At 41.9% G+C, this 27,927-nt stretch overlaps 1 protein-coding gene across 1 annotated transcript in view; it reads right to left on the bottom strand.

The window, feature by feature from the left end:
• Positions 1-24,552, bottom strand: part of EXT2 (exostosin glycosyltransferase 2) — a 164,865-nt gene extending 140,313 nt beyond the window's left edge. The window contains exons 1-3 of the mRNA XM_051966637.1: positions 24,381-24,552; positions 16,966-17,531; positions 15,517-15,606 (exon numbers count right to left, since the gene is read on the bottom strand). Coding sequence (XP_051822597.1) covers positions 15,517-15,606; positions 16,966-17,501 — 626 coding nt within the window. The 5' untranslated portion in view covers positions 17,502-17,531; positions 24,381-24,552. The remainder of the gene's footprint in view (positions 1-15,516; positions 15,607-16,965; positions 17,532-24,380) is intronic.
• Between the last annotated feature and the right edge of the window lie 3,375 nt (positions 24,553-27,927).

Genomic DNA, 27,927 nt, shown 5'->3' with positions numbered 1-27,927 from the left:
TGACTTTTGGGAGATTCTGGGAATGAGAGGTGTCTGCTCAGGGCCAGCTGATGCCCTATGTGAAGGCAAGGAAGAGGAAAGAAAAGGGAGGGGAGGGAAAGCGGTGGAAGCAAAGAGCATAGAGAACTATTTAAGAAGTTAAGTTGTGAAAAGGAGGAAAAAAAGAAAACAGTTTTAGGGGTGGATGATAGGATCTAATGGAGGTTTTTTCCAGATTCTAAAAGGGAAAGCAGATACTCCTGGTCCTTTAGTGTCACTACAACAACTCTCCCTGAGTATCCATTACTTAATATCTCTTTGATATTATCTCTTACTCTCTTTCCAACATTCGTAGAAAGAAGACTTAGGAGTATCAGATACTGATAAAATATTGATATTGATAGTAATATATACAAAGAAGTAATTATCAAAATATTTTGATATTGGCTAAAAAATTAAGCACAACAGACTAGTCTTTGATAAACACAAAGATCCCAACTATTGTGATAAGAACTCACTATTGATCAAAAACTGCTGAGAAAATTAGATCTAGATCAATATCTCATACCCAATACCAAAATAATTTTTTAAATTAAAGGAATAAGGAAAAATTCATGACCAAAAAAGACAACCACAGAAAACAAAATGGATAATTTTAGTTGCATAAAACAAAAGAAATTATTACAACTAAAATCAGAAATGAAGCAATAAATGAAGCAGTCTCTATGATAATGGTCACCTTTCTGAGAGATGAAAAAACAGATTCAAATCAAAAGAATATGAGCCATTCCCTAACTAACAAATGGCCAAATGATATTAACATGAAGTTTTCAGAGAAGTTTCCAAATCATCAATAGCCATATGAAAAAAGAATGTTCCAGATCACTAATAATGGAAAAAGAAAAATTAAAGTAACTCTGAGGTGCTGCCTGAGATTCATCAGATTGGCAAAACTGGCAAAAAAAGAAAAGAAAAGAAATAGGTCAAGACACCAAATATAGCAAAGAAAGAGGAAAAAGACCTATACATACAAAAATATTTAATCTAGTTCCATTTGTAATGGCAAAGAAGTGGTAACTAAGCAGGTGTTAGTTAAGGAATGATTGAACAAATTGTGGCATGTGAATTAAGTGGAATACACAATTCTATATACTATACAAAATGATAAAGTTGATGACTTCAGAGAAAGCTGGGAAGACTTCTATAAACTGAAACAGAGTGAAGCAACCAGAAACAATAAATCTCCACCATAACAGCACTGTAAAAACAAACAACTTTGAAACACATAAGAACTCTTATCAACATGATGATTAGTCATAAACCCATTAGGCTCATGTTGAAACATGCTACCCCTCTCCAGAAAGAAAGGGTAATAATGGATTCATGATAAAGAATGAGACTCTTTTTTTCTAGATGTGGTCAATATTGAAGCAATTTGTTTTGTTTTAACTATGTATATCTGTTCAAAGATTTTGTTTTTCTTTTTTTTCCAGTGAAACAAAGAAGAAAGATGGAGAGAAGATAGATTTTTTTGTCACTGAAAAAAATTTTTTAAAGAATTTTTTTCCTTCAAAGTTTATTTGGTTATCCCAGAAATATCTCAAACTCGGCATGTCCAAATTTGAAATGATCCTTTTCCACCAAAATCTTTCCTTCTTCCAAACATTTCTGTTCTGATGATGGTGGAAAGACCTTCTATTAAAGGACCACCATCCTTCCAGTCTCATGTTCATAACCTAAATTCCTCGCTGAATTCCACACTGCCAAAGAGTTGTCAAATCTTGCCATTTTTCTCTTCACAATATCTCTAGTATCCAAGCCTTACTCTCTACTCACACATGTATTATCTTAGTTCAGGCTCTCGTCATGTCTTCTCCAGATTATTGCAATAGACTCCTAAGTGAACTCAATATTTTCATCACTCCAGTCTGTTCTACATAATGCTTCCAAAGTAATTTTCCTTATATGTAGATCTGAGCACGTTATTCTCCAACTTCAGCGGCTTCCCATTTATTGTCTTTAGATTAAAATATAAACTCCTTTGTTTAGCCCGTAGAGCCCTAAACAACTGGGCTCCAATCTTTCTTTGCTGGCTCACGAGACCTTCATTTCCCCTCCTTCCACACCATATGTGCCGAGCACTGTAGTTTTTGCTGTGGCCCTTACACACAATGCACCATTTATCATTTCAGTACCTTTGCATTGGCCATCCCCCAGGTCTGGAAGGCATCCCTTCATTACCTCTGCCTCATAAAGTCTCTCTTTTCCTTAAAGATGCAGCTTGCTTTGCCTACAGTAAGCATCTCCTAAATCCTCCCTAGTGGACAAACTGCCTTGTATTTAACTATTCTGTGTGTGTGTGTGTGTGTACTTTAAAACTTAGGCTGTATATATTTTAACACAGGCATATCTCATTTTATTGTGCTTGGCTTTGTTGAACTTTGGAGAGAGAGAGAGAGAGAGAGAGAGAGAGAGAGAGAGAGAGAGAGAGAGAGAGAGAGAGATTTTTTTTTTTTTTTTTTTTTTTAACAAACTAAAGGTCTGTGATAACCCTGTATTGAACAAGTTTATCAGTGAGCTTTCTCCAACATGTGCTTGCATTGTGTCTCTGTCACACCTGGGTAATTTTAACACTATTTCAAATTTTTCCTTTATTAGTATATCTGTTATAGTAATCAGTGACTGTTGATCTGACTATTATAACGGATTTGGAGCAATACAAACCATACAACATACATACAAGACAGCAAACTAACTTCATAAATGTCATGTGTGGGGAACCAGCCATTCCCTATCTCTCTTCCCCTTCTCAAGCCTCTTATTCCCTGGGACAATACTGAAATTTCTGGTCAGTTTTTCACTTAAGTCCAACTCTTTGTGACCCCATTTGGGGTTTTCTTAACAAGGATGCTGAGATAGTCTGACATTTCCTTCTCCAGCTCATTTTACAGATGAGGTAACTGAGGCAAATAGAGTTAAGTTACTTACTCAAAATTACACAGGTAATAAGTGTCTAAGGCCAGATTTGAACTCAGGAAGTTGAGTCTTTCCAAGTCCAGGCCGAGCCCTCTATCCATGTGCCAGCTGGATGAATTTAAATTAGGCTAATTAATATCCCTGCAATGAATGGCCTCTAGGTGTTCAAGTAAAGGAGGAGTTAATGCAGCAAACTTCATTATTGTCTTATTTTAAGAAATCGCCACACAATAAGACTATACAATGATCAATTCTGATGGATGTGGCTCTTTTCAACAATGAGACAATTCAAACCAATTCCAATTGTTCAGTGATGAGGAAAGCCATCTACACCCACAGAGAGGACCGTGGGAGTTGAGTGTGGACCACAATGTAGCATTCTCGCTCTTTCTGTTGTAGTTTGCTTGCATTTTGGTTTTTTCCCAGTTTTTTTTCCTTCTTGATTTAATTTTTCTTGTGCAGCAAGATAATTGTATAAATATGTATACATATATTGGATTTAACATATACTTTAACATATTTAATATGTATGGGAATACCTGCCATCTAGAGGAGGGGGTGGGGGAAGGAGGGGATAATTTGGAACAGAAGGCTTTGCAAGGATCAATGTTGAAAAATTACCCATGCATACGGTTTGTTAATAAAAAGCTTTAATAAAATAAAAAAAAGAAAAAAGAAATCACCACAGCTAGCTCAACTTTCAGCAACCACCAACACAGAGGCAAGACTTTACCAACAAAAAGATTACAACTCACTGGCAGTTCAGAAGATTGTTAGCATGTTTTTTTAGCAATAAAGTATATTTTAATTAAGGCATATACATTATTTTTTAGACATAATACTACTGCCCACTTAATAGACCGCAGTAAAGCATAAGCGTAACTTTTATATGCACTGGGAAAGCAAATCATTTCTAGGCTGCCCGTTATTGTGAGATCTGCTTCACTGCCAGAGCTCTGAAACCCAAGGCCCGGCATCTCCACGGCGTGCCGGTGTGCTGGGGTTGACCCCCTTTCCCACGTTAGGATGGGCGCTCTCTGGGAGCAGCGGCTGCTGCATTCTCTGTACTAGCCTTTCCTCCCGGTGCGGCCGAACCTGTCAGTTACAGCAAAGACGGCTCCTGCGGCCCAGCTACTCTCCTAGCCAGGGACACCGGCCTCTCTCCCGCTCACTGCACAGGAAATTCCCTCCCTCCTCACCTGCCCCCTGGGGCTCCTTCAGCTAAGACCCCACTTTCAGCCAGAAGCCTTTCTCCGGCCTCCTCCTCAGGCCAGGGCCTTCACTGAGATTATCTCCCACTTACCTGCAGACGTCGTGTTTGCACGGGTCTCCCTCTCCAGACAGGAGGACGGGGACGTTGACCGTTCCTTTTTGTCCCCAGCACTTATCGCACTATTCGGCACTAAGAAGGTGCTTGATAAATGCTGGGTGACTTGACTTGACCTGAGTGACAACGCCTCGGACAGCCCAGGGTCATGAGAGTGGCTAGTACACTGCAGAATGATAATTTTTTTAATTAAGCTGGAAGGACCTTAGAACATAGATGATGAGAGCTGGAAGGGAGGAGTATGTCCAAGGTAATACCCTAAAAGATGTCTCTGAAAAAAAAAGCAATGGAACTCAGAACAGCTCCAGGAAGATTCGGATAAACACGCTCTGGGTAAAGGCCAACTGCTAACTGAATAGCTCTGCCCGCCCTCCCCCTTCCCCACTATTCGCACTAATTTTCCAGGGTCACCGAGGTGCAGCCTCATCTGTCAGCTGTCACCCACCCCCTCGCCCTCGTACGAGTCTCCCGTTAATCCGAATCCCAGGCAGGGCCCAGAGCCCAGGAAGTGAGTGAGCCACAAGTGCTGCCTCTGCAATTTTCCCGCACGAAACCTCCGCTTTCCCTCATTAGGGAGCCTCGGCCAAGTAGCTCTAATTGGATCCGGTGAGTGGGACGATGACACCTCATCAGCACCAGGAAAGCAGGTGTGGGTCAGAACGGTTTTTACGGTTCCTTGCTCCCCGGGGCACAAACACCCCGCAAAAGTGCTGACGAGAGCAGAAGTTTTACCATTTCCACGTACTGCACCGCCGTGCCAAGGGGCTGAAGCTGGGAAACCACACGTTCTGCAGCCCTGATTGCTCCCCAAGCCCTCTCCGCCCCGATGACAGCCTACATCCCATCTAACAGGCCCCGTTTAAGTTCAAACACTTCCTAACCAGCCTCCAAATCCCAATCTGTTTGCTTAAGCTTTGGGGAAACCAAGAGCAGGTGAGTGACATAAAAAACCCTCCCCAGCTGCGCGCTCCTCCTGCACAACCTCAGGAGCGTCCTGGGCAGCGCCAGGTGGCCCCCGACTAGCCCAGAGCACTGAATCGGGCCCAAAGGGTTTGGGCAGGTTCCAAAGCCCTGATGGCACACAGGCCCACTGGGTCTCAGCTATGGTGCTAATAAACCCATGCGCACAGCAGCCTGAGAAGCTCTCCAACCCCTAGAAACCCAAAGAATATGCCTTCCATCAGGCTTGAAGATGTCCCCACATTTTGTACTTCTTCGTCTGGATTAGTCTCATTATCTCATATATCACAAACTTAACAATGAGGCGCAAGTGTATAGTAACCCTTATTTTTAAGATTTTAAAGCTCTCAATCAATTTCATACAAATCAAGTTAGACAAGAAGGGATACTGAGGGAAATGTGGCCTCAATAGGAACATGACACAAAGAAAGTAACCTGAGCTCCTTCTTAGGCTTCAATGTGTCACCTTGCCTAGGCTGCATGTTTGTAAAATGAAGGGTCCAGACAACGTGACCTCCGAAAGGTCCTTCCCGTTCTGGGTTCTGAGGTCCCTGCCTCCCAGCTCGGACATTATGGCACATCTAGTTTCCTCTCTCCTTACATGGAAAAAGTTCCACAGCTATTTCCTCCTTTTATAATAATAACTAGTATTCATATGATGCTTTAAGGTTTGCAAAATCCTTTACAAATAATGCCTCCGTCGATCTGCACCTGGGAGGGAGGTGCTGTTATAATCTTCATTCTGCAGATGAAGAAACTGAGGCTCTAATTTGCCCAAGGTCACGAAGTTAGTTAATGTCTGAGGCCGGATATGAACTCGTCTTCCAGGAAGACTTTAAGTCCAAAACTTTATTCACTGAACCACCCACTTATTGGATCCATATTCTATAGAAAACTTAGACACATTCTTTTTGTCAGTTAACATATTATAAAATCAGAGGTAATTCCATAGGGGAAAAAAGGTCAACAGACTGAGTTGAAAATTTAAATATAAGAAACTTTTGTGTGCAGCAAACACAAGAGGTAGGTGAGTACCAAATGATGTGGAAATGAATTACAGAAAGGATTCAAAGTGAGACTAGACTGAAGTAATTGTTTTAGATATGCAACTGAATTGGGAAAACCAAAATGTGGAGCAGGAGGTGTTTATTCTATGTTCGAAGGAAGCTCTTATCTAATATTTTCTAAGACTGATGTTCCCTCCATCAGTTTCCCATTCATTTCATAATCTTTATCATGATAAGTAACTTGTTGTGAAGAATACAATTTGCATTATTTTCAAAATGTTGTAACAGTAAAATAAACACTTAATTTGGTGAGATCATAGTTAACTTCTTACAGTCCTCGTGCTCAAGGCCGATTGATCTGTCCAGACTGGACAGAATTCTCAGAACTCTAAAGCCTTTCACTAATGCTAAGAATCCCTTTCTGCCACTGAGTCCCCTCTATTCTTCTTCCCAGTCCTTCTTCCAAGCTGAGTTATCTCTTTACTGGACACTCATACATCAGAATGCTCTCTTATATGGGTATTTACATTGCCTAATAGAGTTATGCTGTAATTTTATACTCAGCTACCTGCTAATACATGACAAAATCCAGAATTTTCTAAATTCAAGGCAAGATCTTTAAAATAAATTTGTGCCCTACCTTTTCAATTCAATAAATTCAAAATGCCACCAAATGTATTTAAACCAACAGATATAAAAATTTACCCTACAGATATCTGCATGTTAAGATAAGCCCCAGCAAATTTCCCCACTAAAAAACCCATAAAAACACAAAGTAGCAACAGTAGCAGTAATAGTGAACGCAACATCAAGAAAGATCAATGGATTTGCCTAAGCCAACTCAGGACAGAGCCACCAAAGGGATGGCTTCTTCTCCTTCAAATCTGACCCTTATATTTCCTGGGTAAAAGCTCTCATTGACATCTAATTCAGAGACCATTAATACAGAAGGAGATCTGAGCACACAGAATGTAATACATTTGCAAAGGACGGACCTGAGATATCACTCACTATTAAAAGGGTTTGGGTTTTTTTTTTTTTTTTTTTTTTTGACTCTCAGATAATGCTGATTTTCAATGTGGAGCAATAAGAAAATCCACAAAAATGACTACTGACCATTCTCCAATCCAGAAGCCTATTTGGGCTGCAAGATAAAACTTTCTATATGAGATGAAATAAAATGATTCATCACTCACCCTGTGGAAGCCAATGAGAGAGAGAGAAAGAGAGTGTGTGTGTGTGTGTTTATAAGAAACATTATTTCATTTTTGGGAACCTTACCATTTCAGGAATTAACAGGAAGCCAAAGTAAGCTCTGTTTACCTGATATCCCCCTGCCATAATATGAAATTCTATTTAACATATGTGCCTGATAAAAATGAAATCAATCTCCTATTCCCGTCCATACATTATACCTACAATAATGTGCCAAACAGAGCTCAAGGTTTTGCAAAAACAAAGACGGGAGCAGGAGGTAAAGACATTGCATTTTTAACAGCTCTTTTCTTTTCCAGCTCACTCAGTCTCCTCCAGTGTTTCACATTCCAAGACAACCAAATCCATAATAAAGTAGCCCATTCAGAAGCCCACAAGCCCGCAGAGGATTCCTTCTCCAAGGGAGACCGTATGGTTTGACTGCCCTCTACAGATCACTGGCTTTCCCACACCCACTTTGGGACTGGAAGCTTTCTTTTAGCAAGACTATGGCTGGCAGGAATAGGGCTCAGAAAGATCCCTGCTGCTTTCCAGAGTATTTGGCGGTATTCAGTTTATAAACTCAAACTCTTAGAACCACCCTTGAGAAGCTGGAAGACAGCTTGACTGAAGCCAGTAAACTCTAGTCTCAGGTCTGTCACAAAGACTTTGAACAACTTAGCCCTGCTGTGGCCCTGATTTTCATCCTCTATAAAATGGGGGGATTGGACAAGCTGCCTTCGAGGGTCTGTTCCACCTCAAGGTCTCTAGTTAGTGTGTGTCTGTGAATCAACGTACATTCTTTCATTCAAACATTCCTAAGTGCTTATGTACAAAGCACTGTGGGATGCTCTGAAGGAAAAGACAATGATACTGATGAGACTAAGAAGTGCTCTGGGGCCATTCTGAATGGCCCCCAGTACTAATTCCCACACAGGACAGAATGAATGCTGGAGGAGACCTACAGAAAAAAAAAAAAAAAAAAACAACCTCACCAGAATGCAAGAGAAAAATGGGTTCCAATTAATTCAGTTATAACAGCAGCAGCAGCATTATTGATGGGCAGCTGGGAGTACAGTGGATAGAATGCCAAGTCTGAAGTCAGGAAGACTCATCTTCATGAGTTCAAATCCGGCCTCAGCCACTATCTAGCTGCGTGACCCAGGCAAGTCACTCTGCCTCTCTCCTCTGTTTGCCTCAGTTTCCTCATTTGTAAAATCAGCTGGAGAACAAAATGGCAAATCACTCCAGGATCTTTGCCAAAAAAACCCCAAATGGGGTCACGAAGAGTTGGACAAGACAGAAATGAATTGAACAAGCTAGTGCCGATATAGGTACAAGCATTTTTACATGTGTTAAGGGATTAGAACTTCACAACAACCCTGTGAGGGAGGGGCTTCTCAGCCTCACTTTACAGAGACAGAGTGGGGGGCTTTTCTTGGGGTCACACTGCTGGCAAGTAACAGAAGCAACATTAAGACTCAAGGCTTTTCCAGGTCAGGCCTCCAAGTCCTGTGCTCTATCCACTTCTCTTTTGAAAATCTTTCTAAAATGCTACTAACCTGGTAAATCCAAGTGAACCTAAGTGAAAATTTACCAGATTACTGAGGATCTTATGAGGTCTCTGAGTCATTATTTGGAGTCTTAATAATCATCATATAGCATTGTAGATATTAAGTGAAGAAGGCATAAAAGACTAAATCTATGTAAACCCCAAAATTGCTTTTTAAAATAAATCCCTGACATGTCAGTTTTTTTTAAAATAAGACCTACTGATAAATGACCAGTAAGACCCTTGTTCTCGAGGCAGCTGAGCCTCTATTCTCCCTTACACCATCTCCAAGAAGTGAGACTGCGGAACCTAAATGCTTGCAGTAGCCACTACAGATGCACATAAGGCAAAGCACAAACGCGAACAGCAATTTCATTCCTCAAGAGGGGCCAAGAGGGCTACAGGGAGGGGCCTTTTTCAAGCTGTTATCCCACCTCAGTTTCTGCCCTATGAGAGCCTGATGCTTCAATAAGGCATAAATATAATCCTGGATCTCCAAAGGCAACACCAGAGGAAGCCAAGCTTTGGCAGGTTCTACAAGCAAGGAGGGCAGGATGTCCAGACTTAGTACAACTGCACACTCACTGTCCAAGCGCCAAGCAAGGACCTTCAGCCAAGGGCTGGCTACCACATAATACCTTTTTTTTCCCAGCAACCACAACTCCATTAAGCCATCTACTAAGGCATGGAGGCTGACAACAAAGGAAGAATTCACACCAGTGAAATTACAGTTCCTTTAATTACTTCTTTACAAGAACAGGCACTGATTTTGTAGAGATGGAGAACCATAGGTGTGGAATACTACACACACTGTTCAATATAATATGTTGATTGATTTGGCTGAACTATTTTTTCTTTTTTCTAAAATTTTTCAGCAAAGTTCTCTTCAGGTCTAAACCCACTATGAGGCACTCTCTCTCCCTCACAGTGCCTTCCTTCTAATAGTGCCTTTCTCTTTATTTTAACTAACTCTGATTAGCCTAACTACCGCTCCCCCAATTCTATTTCATATTTACCATTCTTGGTGTCTATTTCATCCCTTAATTTTGTCTGTAATCTCTTTTCCGTTTGCTCAAGATCCCCTTACTCTGATCTCAGTCAGAAACAGGCTGATGATGCAATGGTTGCAAGGATTCAAAAGTGACCCTGAAACTATTCCTATTCCCAATTTTTTAAAGGCTTTTTAATTAGATGACCCCTGAGACACTACCCTCGTTTTCTGCACAGGTTATCTGTGGAGATTATTTTTGGAAAGAAAAATCAAACAGGGGGAAGGGCTGAGCTTGGGGTTAGAGACTTGGGCCCAAGAAGCCTGCCTCCACCCACAGTATGATCCAGACACGTATTGGTCTTAAGACTACTGAGACAATGAGGTGGCCCAGTGAGTAGATGGAGCATCAGGCCTGGAGTCAGGAGTTCAAATCTGGTTTCCCTTAGCTAGCTGCAAGATCCTAAGCAAGTCTCTTCTCCTGTTTCAGGAGTTTCCTTGTCTGCAAAATAGAATGATAACATCTCCCTCCCAGAGTTATTAGAGATTCAAATGAGCTAACAATTTTAAGGTTCTTTTCAACTTTTTGGTATATAAAAGATAGCTATCACTACCACTGCAACTATTGAGAATTCTTTTTCTCCTTTTCTTCGTCCTCCTTTTCCTTCTCCTTCTTTTTGCAGATTAGAGATGCAGATGCTTCCTCCACTATCACAGATTTCGGTTTGCTCGCGCTTTAGTACATGATCTTCAGGAACTGCTATGAGTCATCCCACGGTGGGTCTTTCTGATATTTGTTGACAAGTCCTGAGATAAGACTTACAGTCTGCTGAGAGACCTCACTCAAAGCTTCTCGAAGGCCAGAGTTTGCATTCAACTGACAGAGCCAATGCAAGATGGAAGCCATAGGCTGTAAGTGCTACAAGGGGCCTCCTGGGCCCAGTTCCCTGGCCCTGACAAGAACAAAATTTCCTTCTACCACACACATCCACACTGAGTGACCAGTCAGCCACCACTTGAAGACCTGTAACAGAAGGAGGGCTCATGAGCCAGGCCATTCCTCTGTGGATGGCTCCCACTGTCATTAACTCTTTCCTGACGTCAAACCAAAGTATTCTCTTTGTGACTTCCACTCACTGGCTCTAGCTCTGCCTTGCATGGTCGATTCTCCAGTTTTCCTCCCATCCTAATCTCCTTCTTCTAGATATTCTCTGGTTTTTCTATGTATTTCCTAGATAGGAAGAAAGAGAGGTAGAAAAATAAAGAGCGGGTTTTTTAAGTGTTTACTGTGTATCAGGCTCTGTGCTAAGTGCTAGGGAGACTAAAAGAAAGAAGAAAAGCCAGTATCTGCTGTAGAGCTACATTCTAATGGGGGGAAGACCAGACATAAAGAGGTGAGAAGCTGGAGGAAGATGGCACATGATCAGCAGCATGACTAGAAGAGTCCTTCATGTGCCTAGAACTAAGCAAAATAATGCTAAACCTGACCTACAAAAGTCCTGGGTGACTTCTAGGATGGCATTTCATTCTCGGGTATTTCCTAAAATGTGGTACCCAGAAATGGACACAAATCCTCCCACTGTAGCCTACCCTAAGGAGGCAATAATGGAACTCCCAATTCTCAACACTGAAAGCAGCCCCAACATAGCATTAGTCTGATGGAGTTTTCCATGTTACGTGTTACATCATATCTTCCATGTTACATCATTTAACACTCTATGATCTTCTAATAATTTGGTTCTCTGCCTTACAAAGCTCTTGTAGAGAGAGAGTGCTTGGTAAAGCTTGAAGAAGCACCATAATGAATTTGTTTACATTATATTAAAGGCAGAATAATAGTTTGGATTAGAAGACCTCTGAGGTACCCTTCCAAAACCATGACTCTATTTACAAAGTTGAATTTTCGCAAGAAAAGTACAGAATTTTACATTTACTCCTACTAAATTTCCCCTTATTAATTTTATCCGATGATTCCAGCCTATCAAAATCTTTTTCTCATATGCCATTAACTTTTCCTCCCAGTTTCATGTCATTTACAAATTTGATAACATACCATTTAAGCCTTTATTCTAGTCATTGATAAAAATAATTGAGCAACAAGAAACCAAGGACAGATGTCAGAGAGATTCAATTGGGGGGGGGGGGGGAGAGATGAGGGAAAATCTCTTCAAGCTGACATTAAATCTTTGGGTCTAGTCCCACAACCAGTTTCAAAGTCATCTGACTATACTAATATCTAGACTACATCTCTTAGTTGTACCCATTAGCATAGCAAAAGAAAGTTTCACACAGTCTGTCTACAGCCTGTACCAATTAACCAGTCAAATTACTCTGATAAAGCAGGAAATGAATTCAGGATGGCAGGACCTGTTCTGAATGAAGCCATGCTGGCTTTTAGGAACCTCTAGTTTTGACCCTACATATTAGCCGATCTCACTGGTCTCTCATTTTTCCACTCTACTCTCTTCCCTTCTTTTGAAAACAGAGCCATGTGCCTCCTTCTCATCTTGCAGGAGCTCTCTAGTAGATCTCTCAAAGATCATCAGTGACTAAGCAATCACACCTGCTAGCTCTTTGTGTAGGTCTAGGTATGATAATCTGAACTCATGGACAGTAGCCGGAGGCTGTTTTCTAGCCACTTGTTTTAGGTTTCTAATTCTTGCTGGGTTTTGGGTTTGGGGCTCTATCTTATCTCACCTAACACTTTCTTAGTAGAAAAAAACACAGAAATCAAGAAGCAGTTAATCTGAGTTATCTTAGTGTTCTCAATGATCATTCCTCTTATCCTGGCCCAGAAGGGGTATTATGATGCATCAGAAGAGTACTAATATAGATATAGGTTCATTATCAGATTCCATGGTATTCCTAGCCTTCTGGCTATTAACACATTTCCATAAAGGCTTGCTTACAATATCTGTACATCAAAATCATTTAGGATGCCTGAAGAGCTATCACAACAGAGATAATCTTATCCAATGATCTTCTCAATATACAAAAAATAAAGAAAAAAGTTCATCACTATCAAGAAGGAGATTCAACATAAGGTTGCCATTTGAAAAATGGTTCACTGTAGATGGTGAGAGCTTCCAAATATTCTTACATGCAAATGACATTGTGGTGATTACACAGAACCTCAAAACACTGAAGATGATCCTGGATGAAATTTGTGACCGCTTAAAAAGTCTGGTTTCTGAAGGTGATTTGGAGCATTTATATATAAATGCTCCAAATCACTAATAAGAAAAATGCAAATTATAACAACTCTGGTGTTCTATTTCATATCCATCAGATCAGCAAAGATGACAACAAAGGAAAATATTAATTGCAGTTTGAGGAAGGTAGAAGGACTGGGACGTGAATGCACTAATTGTTATTGGGCTCTGATATGGTCCAGTAAAACTGGAGAACGATTTGAAACTATAACCCAAAAAAAAAAAAAATCACTAAAATTAAATTGTGCCCACTTTTTGATTTAGTGATACTGTTACTAGGTTTATATCACAAAGCGATAAAAGACAAAGGATATGGACTCATTTGTACAAAAATATTTTATTACAGCACTTTTCTTTTTCTAGCAATGAATTGGAAAATATGCTGGCGCTTATCAAATGAGGAATGGTTGAATAGTTATGGCATATAAATTTAATGAAATGTTATTGAACCATCGGGAAATTATGGAAGGGATGGATTCAGAGAAACCCAGGAAGACTTGTATGAATTAAAGAAGAGTGAATTGAGTGGAACCAGGAGAACAACTTATACAATAATAACACTGGGGGAAAAAAATCTATTTTGTTAGATTCTGATCAATGTGACAACCAACCATAATTCAAGGACAATGAAAATGAAGCATGCTATCCACCTCCTGATGGCAAGAGTATGGATAAATGCAAGATGTGATATATATTTTTTATGACACACTTAATGTGTGGATTTTTTTTTTGTTTGACTATTTAACACAAAAAAGGATTATATGTTTTTTTTAAATTTTCAGGGGACATGAGAAGGTGAGGATGTCTAAAAAAAAGTCATCAAAGCATTTTTAAAAATCTATAAAAGAGAACAACAGGAGAACTAGAGGGAGATCCAGACAAGCAGTTTAGCTTTAAAACACACTGGATTTATTATACACACACACACACACTCTGTGTGTGTGTGTGTGTGTGTGTGTATTTTAAAAGGGAAAACTTTGTAATCTAGATTTGCTGTTTCATATACAAACCTCATTTTCTGTTCTTTATATTTAGAAATACTCATGTTAATTAGTATTTATTATTTATAATAATTTGTCCTAACCATCTACACAGAAAAGACTAAGCAAATGAAAATCCAACTGTCCAGACTAAAAAATGCAGTTGGATAGGTAACCTACATGCCCATCAGTATATTTACATTGGACAGACACTGCAAATGGATGAATAGAGCTCAGAAAAGAAGAAGACGACAGCAGATTGGATTTTCTATGGGAAATGACAAAGCTCTTTTAATGATCCCAGATTCTCTTTTAAATCCAGACCTATCTTTTGACTACTAGTATACTAGCAGCGTTTACACTGCAAATCATAGAACATTATAGTCTCTGAAGATTTAAATTCAGCCTCTGAAAAAAACTATGGAGAGCAGACATATGATGAGGGTGAGCAAGCCAGGATACATAATAAACTACAAAGAACAACCAGATGCCATCAAAGAAATAAAAGAAAATAGAAAAGGTGAATTATTTGAGTTTATCTGCCCTCATTGGCCAGCCCATGTGCACCCCTGTTGTCCACAAATTGTCAAGCAAAAGAAAGGCCTCCAGAATACTGGGTGGTCTTTTCACAGTGAACTCACCCAGGGAAATGAACAAGAATCCCACATGATAAGCAGGCACGAAGAGGTGATAGATCCCCATCTCAGGGACTGAATATACATGTCAAAGAGAACACAGATCCAACTGAGTACAATCATTATCTCACAATTATTAAAAAAGAGACTACTAACCAATGTGATTAGGTAGCTATTGGGCAGTCACTCAAACCCTAATCACTGTGTCCTTTGGAAGAAGTAAAATTCTAACTGCCAGAAGAGGCCCCACCCTCAGAAGCTCTTCCCAGCTCTTCCCGCTCCAGCCAATTTTCCATCAAAGCCCCACTTTGATCTCCAAATGGCTTTTGCACTGGTGCCCAACAATATCTAAGCCAAGGGATCTTAACGTTTTCTGTATCATGGATCCTTCTGGCAGTCTGGTGAAACCAAGAGACTCCTTTTCAAAATATTAGGGTTTTTTTTAAATTCATAATTGAAGAAAATGTTTGATTTCACTTAAAAGTTAGTGGTTATTTCCCCATCCAAGTTCACAGATCCTCTGAAATCTGTTGTCCACAGACTTACTTTAAAAATCCCTAATTTAAGCTATTTTAAGGATAGTTTCTTTCACAGGGAAGAAAGAAACAGATCAATGAAATCTAGTAAACAGCAGAAATTATATCATTTACTTGTAATGGATCTTCAGTGATTATTTCACCATAGAAAAAAGTCAAAGGCTACCCACCTGTCTCTGGGGACATCCAGGGCTGTATTGTAATCTGGAGGTTCCCCAGGTAACATATTGAACAACAGCTGATTTGTGCCTCGATCCCACCTGTTAAAAAAAATTGTAATTAAATTTAAAAAGAGGAACAATTGATTTTGAATGTTAATTAGTAGGAAGCACAGATTTACTAATAGCATCCTGGCCCCAGCCTAAATAAAAAGGAACTTCAGTAATGGACAGAGTGCATTCTGGGAATCCCACCATCTCAGGAGGTATCTTCTGGGTTCCCTCAAAGCACATATGGACATGGGGACATGGAGAAAGCCTCATTTAAGATAATCAAGTATTTTTGGATAGAAAATACTATCTGTATCCAGAAAAAGAACTATAGAGACTGAATGCAGATAGAAGCATACTATTTTCACCTTTTGTTTTGTTTTGTTTTTTTCTTTCTTGTGGTTTCTACCTTTTGTTCTGATTTTTCTTTCCCAACATAACTCATATGGAAATATGTTAAAAATGAATGTACACTTATAATCAACATCAGATTGCTTGCTAGAATAGAAAAGGAAAAGATAAAAGAGAGAGGGAGAAAAAAATTTGGCAACTCAAAAATCTTACAAAAATGAATGTTGAAAACCTTCTTTATATATAATTGGAATAATAATATGCTATTAAAATTAATTTTATTAAATTTAATTATTCATTTAAATTTTATTAAAATAATTTTTAAAAAAAGATCCTCAAGTTTTACCTGCAATTCACATCCCTGCTCTCTTACAGACCATACAAAGTGATTAGAGCAAGAGTTAGGCTGGTGTGACTGAAGCAGATCTTTACTGAAAAAAAATAAAAATTTCAAGAAAGAATTTTCCCTCCTCCTATTGCACATGGACAAGACCCATGCTCCTCTCTGATGCTTGGTACAGAATAAGCACTTAACAAATGCTTCTCCAAAGAAAAGAAAGAAGGGATTTGTTGAGGACATTTTCCCAAACACAGAGAAGAGAACAGAAGGAAGTTCAAAAGGAAAAAGAAAAAGACAGGAAAGTCTGGAAACATAAGGAAGTTACATGCTTTTTAAAAAGCAGCCTATGCAATAAAGATTTGCAGTTTGCCTGGTTTTATTTGCCCTCTCCAGGGGCCGAGGACCTTCTCCTACCACGGCAGAAATAGTACATGGCCCACTTGTCATTACTACCTCCTAGCTGCTTCCAACCATAAGGGTCAAGGGCGAGCACCAGCCCTTTCTCTGCCCATGAGTCCTCAGGCCTCCCCTCTGGTAGGGAGACCACGGGGCTGACTGCCATCAGACTCAACCAATCCAAAGCCCAAACCTGCAACGGGATGAGGGGGGCAGCCAGGGACCCCGACAATCCTGCTCCCTCCCTGGGGGCTGCCCAGAGAGAGGCACAGAAAGGGGCCGGGACCTGAAGCAGAAGGCCCGGTGGGCGTCGGGCCGGGTACCTGGCGAGCTGGGCCAAGGCCTGTGCCGTCTCCTTCACGCGCAGTGTCTTCTGGTTGAGCACGTCTATGGACGGCACAAAGAGGCAGGCCCGGTTGATGTCATCGGTGTAGAAGTCGCTGTCTGAAATGGCCGAGAGCAGCTCGTTGTACTCCCGGGAAATGGTGTTGCTGACGGGCACCCCAAAGTCATCGACGTACTTCTTCAGCGAGTAGATGTAGACCTTGATCTTGTCCTTGGGGTTGAAGCCGCAGCGGTAGACGTCGAAGCAGGTGTGCATGCGGCAGCTGAGGTCCCCCCTCTCCGGGACGGGGCTGTCGGCGGGCAGCCGGACCACGGGCACGTCGTGGACGCTGCGCTTCTCCACCGCCCAGTCACTCGAGGACTCGATGGAGTGGGGCCAGAACTGGAAGACGCCCGTGGCAATGAGGCCCAGCAAGACCACCGAGAAGAGGGTGATGTAGTAGAGACGGTGCTTGGTCTTCATCCTTGGGATGAGGGCAGGACCCCGGATGTTGTACTTGACCGACGCACACATACTGGCTCCCACAGCCTCCTCCTCGTGCTCCTGGAGCCAGAGACAAGAACAGAAATGAGCAAGCGGGCGGGGAGACAGAGGAGCTGCACGGGGCTCAGCGCCTCACAAACCCACACCTAGCTTTTATGTTGATGAAATAATGAATAGAATTATACACTCAGCTTGGAAAAAAGACTTTAAAAACGTTTTTGTGTGTGCAGGAGGGTAAATGTGGGAAGTCTGATAGGCAGGCAAATAGAAAAAGTAAAGTCATTTTCTATTCCATAGTCTAGTAAAAAGAGCCATCAGACATACAGAGAAGACCCTGCTTAGATCTTGGAGTGTCCTTGGAGCTTCACAAGATCGTGGAATTTGGAGAACTTTAGCAATCTTTTAATCTAATGCCTCACTTTACAGAAAACTGAGTCTGGGAGAGATGTAGTGACTCTCCCTTCATTCCCCAAAGAGAAGATGGAGTTCAAAGGCAGGTCCTTTGCTTCCATGTCCGAAGTTCTTCCACTTCCCTTGGTTTCTTTATCTGTCACATGGGATGTTCAGTGCCAGCCCCCCTCCCTTCACTATGGTTCTAAAGACCAAAGGAGGAAATGTTTGAAAAGGGATGTATCATTCTCTCAATGCACCCTTCCCAAACTGGGGCCTCCTTAGACAGAGAGATCAGAGATCAGTAGCTATTGCTAAGGGTGTTCCTTCTCATTAATCAAAATACATTTTCAGAGTTTATTACAAAGGGAGTATTTTAAGTAAATCCTGGCTATACTTAGGAATAATAAGTAATAAAATCATTTCCCAGAGCATGAAGGGAAAAGGAAACTTTAAATTCCCACCACAATCTTTTTTAAGACAGAAATGGACCTTCATTTTCTCCCAGATTAAAATTTATTCATCAAAAACAATTCCCCTTTCTAATACATACTAGGGCAAGAAGATAATTCATAATTATGTAAGAATAACCAAAATTTATACAGCTCGTACTACATGTCAGGCACGTGCTAGTGCTAATATTTACGAATAATTTCTCGTTTGATCCCAACAATGCTAAGAGAGTGCTACTGTGGTTCTCATTTTACAGTTGAGAAAACTGAGACAGATAGAGGTGAAGTGACTTGGCCAGAGATACACAGTCAGTAAAGTATCTGAGACTGGATCTGAAGTCAGGTCTCCAAGCCCTTGGTGCTCTCTGACAACATGGTAAGCTAAGGTTTATAGAAAAGTTCTAAGACCCTGGAGAAACAGCTGGGTTCTATCTTGATTTCCCTGGACTCACGGTGTAGGATGATTTCTACATACATTTATTTTCTATACATTTGTATATGTATACGTTGCCTCCCCCATAAGCTCCTGGAGAACAAGGGCAATTTCAGTGTTTCACCCTTGATCCCAAGCTCTCTCTGCAGCCTGGCACACAGCAGGCCCTTCATAAATTCTGGTTGATTGACTAATTGACCTTAGCACATCCAGTTCACCAAGTTCAAAACAAAATCCCTCCACTTCCCCTCCAAGTTTCCCTATTTCCATAGAAGGCACTACAGATGTCCTTGCCACTGAAATCTGTAACCTTAGAGTGATCCTGGGTAGGTTTTTCTCTCTCTCACCCCCAGACTCAATCAGGTGCCAAGGACTGCCCCTTCTACCTCTACCATCTCTCTCACACAGGTATTGAAGAATGGCTCACATCCCCTCAAATGGCTCTCCTCTTTATTGAGACCCCCCTATCACCTAGATTATTTTAGTAGTTTCCTAATAGTTTTGTATTCTTGCAATCTTTCCTCTTTTTGATCACATCTCTCTGGTCCCCCTTGGACAAAATGCAGGCTCCTTAGCCTGGCAGTCAATCAAGGCTCCACAATCCAGTTTCAGTTTCTAGTTTATTACACTACTGCCCTTCATACACTGGACTGCCTGCTCTACCTACAAATTCAGTCTTCCATCCCCTGCCTCCATGCCTTCAGCACAAGGCTAGATGGTCCTTTGAGACCCAGTCCAGTGTTAATACCTTCAGTGAAGTCTATCATGCTACTCCTAGTTGCCAGTTCTCTTTCCCTCTTCAGATCACATTGTATTAGGAGCTAAAATGGAATCACGGCCCCAAATAGACCCTTCACTTCTCTTAGCCTCTGCTTCATCATCTAAAAAACAAAGGGGCCTGTATTACATGATCACCCACTTCAGGAATGCTCCGTTACCGTAGGAGATTTTAAGAACACTGGGAGAACATCATTCTTCATTTTCCTCAGAAGGTTAGTTTCTCTAAATATCACCCAGCACAGTGCCTTGTAGCCTTGGAACTCTCTGGCTTTGAGTTTCTTCACCTATACAATGAAAGTGCTGGCTAAGATGACTTCTAACATTTGTCCCAACTCAAAAGCTTACAAACCTAAAAATCCAATCTCAGAAAATCTATAGACTGATGTTCAAATAATACAGTTCCTTAACTGGACCACAGAATTTCACTGAAAATCACTTATTAAAGAATACGGGAGGAGAAAAAAGTAGAATAGTCACCCAGTCAACAAGCATTTATTAAGCACTTATGTGTCAGGAAACACCCAGTACTAGGGATACAGAGACAGGCAAAAACATTGTCCTGACCCTCAGGGAACTCACAGTCTAGTGAGGGAGAGAAAATGTAAATAACATATATCTAGGTGATAGAAAAGTTTGTCATATGATAACCACAAAGAGGAAAATGCAAAAACCAAACCACAGAAACCATGCCAAAAAAAGAGGAAATCAAATAAATAAGTTTGTCTATGAATACGTGAACAGAGTGCACAAGTGGAAGTGCCATTCACTATTAAATATGAACGAAACCATATTCAGTCGGGTTTCCATCTTTTCCAATTCTATCAGTGAGTCCACAATTGAGCATGATATGGGATGCTGACCTAATTCCCTGCTCATCTTCTAAACTGTAGTAGGAAGGATATTTCCAAAGGCAAGCACAATCCCTTCTCTTGCTGTCTTATTCTACCATCACCACCACCATACACACACACACACACACACACACACACACACACACACACACACACACACAAATCTACCCCAAACTATCCAAACTCTCATGCTCTACCTCCAATCAGTGCTTAGTTTCTTTCAGATTGGTCCCAATCCAGGACATCAGAAACCTATCGGGTAACACACACATCCCATTCCTAAAGGGACAAAGTGCTCTTCATTACCAAAACAAAACTATATCTAAATGGACCCAGAGATAGCAAGTGCTTCCAAAAACCAACTCAACTTTCCCAACCAAGATACTGATTGCATTCCTTCATACACCCCTTTCATTCAGCTTCTCAATGGATGACAGCCCTGGAGGAAATATATCCATCTATCACTGAATGATTGTTACTGCTAATACTCTCCTTGGTACCCTGGATCAAAAGGAAAGGAATCTCACAATATCTGTCTACTTCATCAAATCCTACAAACTTTAACTTCTGTTAAACAAATCAAATCTACCCTGACAAAACAAGAATCATTTGACAAGTTGCCAGGCAGTGAGTCACTGGAAAAGTCTGTCATCTACTCTTACACTCCTGCCTATATAAAATGAAATTACCTCTTCTTAGAATTACTGATTCCAAGAATCTGCCTGAGTATTTCTCAAAGGCTTTAGATCCCAACTTATTTTCTTAATCCAGTGTTTTAAATCACAGCACTTTCTTCCTATAAAAGAGCCAGCAGGACCCTCCTTCCAATTAAGACAAGGTTATTGTATAGTCCAAGCAAAGAGCATGAAAAGTCAGAGACAGTTCTATCCTTGATATAAAAAATCCTCATTTTCAAGATGTTCTTTTCAGTCCATAATATAAAATACTCGTCTTCAAGTCAAAACCTGAATCCTGCTAAAACTGAGGGGATTAGACAAGCAAACAAATAAAAGACAAACACTACTTCTAATCTAAAAATGGGCAGCAAATACTATTTCCGAGAAGATGGCAATTACTTTATGGAAACGAGCAAAAGTCAGTACTGACTTTGCTAGTAAATAAACTACTGCATATGTTCCTTGCAATGTTAAAGCAAGTTATAAATGAAAAATGTAAATCTAAACATTTTTGGTAGCACTTGGAATAGGAAAGAAAATAATGAGGCTTAGGTTATACATCAAGGGAAGTGGGAAACGTCAGAAACTGAATCAATGCTCTATTTTAACAGTCACAACGTAAATGCTAATATTTATTTACTATGTTTATTTGATGAACAATGTTTTTAAGCTTTAATGAACAATTGTTTTGGACAATTTACTTTAGGCTATCTGAAGTTCAGAGGCATTTTACTGGGAGCAGGGAGTAGAGATGGCATCTGTGTAAGAGTAACACCTTGAAGGCAGGTCAAGACCACTGAGTTCTAGTCATGCATCTACCACTGATTAGTCATATTATCTTGGGTAAGTCGATTCAACCCCCATAGGTCTCAGTTTCTTCATCTGTAATATAACAGAAGATGGTGGAAACAAGAGCTCATAATTCCATTAAATTCTTTAAAGTCTGGAAAGACCTTTAGAATCAATGTTGGGCATCAAAAGCAGAAGAAGCTGCTTCCTGATATATACTGTCTGTGTGACCCTGAGCAAGTCACTGTTCTTCTCAATACTCAACACAACTCTCTAAGTACAGAGAGGGTGCCAACTTACATTACATCCAGAGAGGCACTTTCTTTATCTAGGAATTTCCTATATCAATAAAACCACAGATTCAGTCCCTATCTCTACCCCTATAGTTTGCTCAGAACAAATCTGAGGGAGGATGACGTGTTATAATGTTATCAATAGAGACACTTGGGCTTGGAAGATAAACGGTTAGCTTATCCATTTTCTCAGTGGGAGACAAGGCCAGGACTCAAATTTCAGTATTCTAACTGCAAATCTAGCATGATGTGTCTAGGTCTCAGTTTTAAAATACTATGATTCTATCATCTCCTCAAGATGATAACCACCCAATTAAATTACTTTTAAAATCCAAACTCAGGATCTGCAGATGATTAAGCCAGAACCTTTCTCACTCCAATTAGAGTATATAACCAAAATGAAAACTCTAAATTCAAAACTCAGAACCACAGATTTCAGAAAGTCCTCAGTAATCATCTAATTCAGGGGTCCTCAAACTTTTTAAATAGGGGCCAGTTCGCTGTTCCTCAGACTGTTGGAGGGCCAGACTATAGTAAAAAACAAAAACTTTGTTTTGTGGGCCTTTAAATAAAGAAACTTCATAACCCTGGGTGAGGGGGACAATCATCCTCAACTGGCACATCTGGCCCTCGAGCTGCAGTTTGAAGACCCCTGATCTAATTCAATCAATATTTTCCAGATGGAGAAACTAAGAGAAAAATTAAAAAGTCACAAGAGAATCTCTCTCCTAGGCTACTCTCCCACATCCCCAAGTGTTTTTTGGACCTCTCCAATAGGCATCTCAAACTCAACATGATCAAAAGAGTCATTCACCATCCCTCCCCACAAGCCTTTCTGTCTTCCAAATGTGCCCAGAGTGCACCAGTTCCCTGGACTCCCTACCTTGGGGTCATCCTAGATTCTCACTCATCCCACATACCCAATCTGTTGCCAAATCTTGATTTTCTTCCTTCACAGCATCTCTCTTATATGTCCTTTTCTCCATTCACACAGCCCTCGGTCAGTTCTAATTAGCTAACAAAATATTGTTCTAAAAGAACAGATCTGCCCAAGCTACAGCCTTGCTCACTAAACTCCAATAGCTCCCTGTTTCCTCCAAGATCAAATATAAGATCTTCAGCAGGGCGTGTTAGCTGCCTCCCACGTGCCAGCACTGCACTAGGTGCTCGATCTAACAAGCATCGAGATGAGTGGCAGGAGCTACCTTGAATCCCAACATGGGAGGCAGGAAGGGATAGGTCAAAGTGGGTGAGAAAGGAATCTTACCAAATCCCTGCGGCGGGAAAGAGTTTAGAGAGGGAGAAGGATGAGACTGAAGGAAACAAATTTGGAGAAAGCCCGAGAAAGAGGAAAAGGAGAGCAAAGGAGACAGAAATAGACACCACAAATTCTGAATGCTCCCCTTTTAAAGATGAGGTGCTTGTCCAAACATCCAGAATCAGACCCCTCCCACACCCACAGATCAGGCTGGATTTGCGGTGAACACTGAGGTTTGAGAAGCGGCTTTGCCTCCCGCTGACAGGATGCAGGAGCTAACCATTCACCTTCCCAGCCCAGTCTCTATTGTAACATTGTAGCAGAACTTCCCTCCGATTTGTTCGGAGCAGAGTATTCTGCAAATGACAGAGACAGGGACCGAACGGGCTTTTACTGGCATAGGAAGTTCCTGGATAAGGGAAGTCCCTCCCTAGCGCAGGCTGGCACTTCTCGGCACTTGCTATAAAGCCGGAGTGCTCAGAGTATGGAGAAGGGCAGCGACGCGGCTAGGGTGCCACAGACAGCCTTTATTAGCTTCTCTCCTTCCTTCTGGCAGCTCCCTTGCCCTACTTTTGGGGTGCATTTGCCCTGACTTCCCCAGCTGGCTGAAGGATAGGAACAAGTGATAGCTTTTCCCACCCTTCCGCCGGTGGCGGGCCTGAGGATGGCGAGGCTGTTTCTTGCCACTTCTCCCTCCTCCATTCTCCCGTCAGGGCGCACACCCCCTGACTCCCTCCCCCAGGGGGAGCGCACATGCCTCGGACCCCCTCCCTCAGTGGGAGGGAGGGTCACATGCCTCACTCCTTCCCCACTGGGGGGTCGCCATCCCACCCACCCCCATTAGGAGGAGCACACTGCTCCCGGGTCACGCTATTTGTACCCCACCCCCATTCCAAGGGGAGCACCTTACCCCTGACCTCCTCCCCCACTGGGGGGCCCACCTCCCATTTTGGGGGGCACGCCGCCCATGCCCGGCCCCATCTCACCTCCGCCTCAGGCCCCGCGCGGCGCCCCCGGGCTCCGTCACCGCCTCATGCCCCGGTCAGGGACGAGAGGCCGAGGGTAGAGGCTTCGGGCCGGCGTCGCCTCCAGTTCCGGGCCGGGTGAGAAAGAGAGGCCGGCGGCAGCGGACGCCCTCGGAGGCCGGCCCAGCCCCCTGACACTGACAGGCTGCGCAGAGCGTGCGAAGATCTGCGCATGCGGGAGCAAAGTGCGAGTCGAGCCCGCGGCCTGGGAGGCCGAGCGCCGTCTGGCGGCCCGGAGGTGCCGGAGCGGGCTCCGCCAATCGAGAAGCGAGGTCCGCCCCTTCCTAGAAGGCGGGCAGCCTGGCCCAGAAAGGAACGGTGTGCGCAAGCGCAGAAAGACGGCGTCGGTTACCAGAGCAACCAAGCGCCGAGAGGATTTCTTCCGCTATCTCGCGAGGACCCTGGAGACAGAGTTAGGATTGCAATCAAGGCTCCATCACAGGAGTTGTCAGGACTGGAGGGAGGTCAGGGTTCCAATGTGCTCCTTACTGTCATTGGGATCTGGGACAAGGCACCGTCCCACTCCCGAAACTCAGTTTCCTCATCTGTAAAATGGGAGCGTAAGGTTCCAGTCAGAAGGAATCTGAGAGCGCGTCACTCCTTTTTTCCCAAGGGGCCCAAGGCCGAGCGAAGCTGCCAGGCCGTCGGGACTTCCAAGCCGAGGGCTCTTTCCCCTGCGCAGGGATGATAACCCCCGGGGTACCGCATCACCGCTGACCGGGAGGATCAAATGAGATGCTCTTTATTCAAATCCTGCATCCGAGGCTTTAGCTGTGGGACCGCCCAGAATCCCGTCTTCATTTTCCCCATCTATAAAATGGGAGCAACCTTGAAATAGTGCCGTGGGATGATGCAAAGCAGGAAAGTCTGGGCTCCCCTTCCTCCTCTGACTCCTCGTGGGCTCAGGGACAAAGCGTATAACCTTTGTTATAAAATGGTGCCCGAGGGAGGACCTACTTCTCAGGACAGTGTAAAGCTCAAATGAGATCAAGCTTACAGAGGGTCCGTTTTTGTTTTTAAGAAATGATGCTTCTCATATGCGATGTTCACTCCTTTTTTCTGTTTTGTTTTTCTCCCGGTGGTTTATCCCTTTTGTTCTGATTTTTCTCTCCCGACATGATTCATAAAGCGATGGATATTTTTTAAATTAATAAAATTTGAAATAAAAAACAAAAAATACCTCAAACTGTGCACACCCTTTGATCCAGCCGTGTTTCTACTGGGCTTATACCCCAAAGAGATCATAAAAGAGGGAAAAGGACCCACACGTGCAGAAATGTTTGTGGCAGCCCTTTTTGTAGTGGCAACGAACTGGAAACCCAGTGGATGCCCATCAGTTGGGGAAATTGCTCCATAAGTTATGGTAGATGTAAATTATGGAATATTATTGTTCTACAAGAAATGATGAGCAGAGTGATTTCAGAAAAGCCTAGAAAGTCTTATATAAACTGATGGTAAGTGAGCAGAACCAAGAGAACATTGTATGTAGCAACAACAAAATCACGTGATGATCAACTGGGATGAACTTGGTTCTCTTCAACAATGAGGCGATTCAGGCCAGTTCCAATAGGCTTGTGATGAAGAGAGCCATCTGCAGCTAGAAAGAAGTCTATGAGGACTGAATGTGGATCACAACATAGTATTTTCACCTTTTTTGTTGTTGTTTGCTTGCTTGTTTTTTCCTTTCTAATTTGTTCCCTTTTGAGCTGATTTTCTGGTGCAGTATGAAATATGTTTAGACGAAATGTACATATTTAACCTATATTGGATTACTAGCTGTCTAGGGAAGCTGGAAAGGGAGAAGGGAGAAAAATTGGAACAGAGTGAATATTAAAAACTATCTTTGCATGTGTTTTGAAAAACAAAAAGCTATTATTATTTTTTAAATAATGCTAGAAAGAAATAAAAACAAAGAGAAAAAAGAAATAATGCCTCTGACTCCCCTCAGATACGCAGAAGCCCTGGCTTGTTGGAATCCTTACTAACTGCTAACTAATTAGAGTTGATCTAATCTTACAAGAAGATGTTTTGGCCAGAACCTGAAACAAGGTACTAAGTAGAACTAATCAAGACAAGGCTTGTGTTCCCACCTTTACTCATTGGAGTCCACAAGTATGCTAGCTTCACAAAGTAGACTTTCTACTTTCAGGGAGTCCACACCTCCCTTAAAGCTCATTGGGCCAGAGAGCACTATGGGAGAAAACCCATAATCCCATTCTCTCAGAAGAGGCAGATAAAAGGCCAGCAATGAGGGATCTATGGCAGAATACATTTTTTCCTCTTGGCTGGCTGATCGCGCTGGACTCGAGAGGAACGACTCTGGTGCAGAGAACACTTTGATGGATTGCAGTGGAGCTACGCCAGAAGCCCTCTCTCCGCGGCAAGTTGGTGGCTGGGCTCCCCAGAAGGAGATAAGAGAGACTTTCCATCTCTGTCTTGGTTGGAGGCAGAAGAAAGCAGAGGCAGAGGCTGAAGGACAGAACCTTTGGATTTGGAGACATCCGAAGGGCTCTAAGCCTCTAAACCGGCTGTGCTTTGAGAAGAACAAACTCCAACATTTGAACTCTAACACTGGCTTTCTTCAGGAAGCAAATTCAGGGTAGCTTTTATAGCAAGCTTTTCCTAATCCACTCAACTAATAAAGTAATTGCCTTGCATTTATGTTGTCTTTATTTCAAATGCAAAATCTCCACTCACTCAGGATGGACATCCCCCTGAAAGACAGTGTTATGATTCTGTCTACTGTGTGGAACATCTGAGGGAACATGACTCCTGAATGGCTGAGAGAATCCTGAGCCTCCACTTCAGATTGCTGTTGGAAAAACAGGGATCTCTTCGGATATGTTTGGAGGACTTCAAGCCCATTGAAAAAGGCAACTTTATACTTTTAAACAATGCAAAGTATTCCTTTCTGGAGTCAGCCATGTGAGAGACCCACCCCCAACATATCCCTCACCGTCCAGTATTGAAAAACCCTGGAGAATGCTAAGGGAGAATTAGCCTACTTAAGACCATTCTCTTTCCTTAGAAATTGAAACCTCATCCCTGGGTTTTTTTTTTTTTTATCTGTGTAACTTCTCCAATTTCTGCTTTCTGATTATTTTGATAAAGCTAGCCATGGTCTTTTGAGTAACTAGTGTTTAATAGGAAGTTGCTAAGTTGGAGAAAGCAGAGTATTACTTTTTTCTTGAGAGCAATCAGAGAAAGTAGGATTTTTCTTAAGCTGTACTAAAGTATGGTGGATAGATCTAATTCTAGCACAATGCTCTTCCTAAAGATCGAAATGATCAAAGACTCAGCCACTGTCTTCTTCTTGCTTCTCAAAAAGAGGTGGGCAAGCTCCCAGATCAGATATTTGTCCATGCCAGCCATGGACAGCATGGCCAAGTGCCTTTATATTTACATGACCCAGCACGTATATAGTTGTTAGAATCCTTACAAGCTGTTAAGTCATTAGAATTGATAGAGACAATAATTATCTAATTTAACATGGTTCAGTATGATTGAT

Source organism: Antechinus flavipes, chromosome 6, assembly GCF_016432865.1.
Source record: "Antechinus flavipes isolate AdamAnt ecotype Samford, QLD, Australia chromosome 6, AdamAnt_v2, whole genome shotgun sequence".
Classification (NCBI taxonomy): Eukaryota; Metazoa; Chordata; class Mammalia; order Dasyuromorphia; family Dasyuridae; genus Antechinus; species Antechinus flavipes.
Note: the sequence above shows the minus strand (reverse complement) of the source record. Positions and strands in the feature narration are given on the sequence as shown.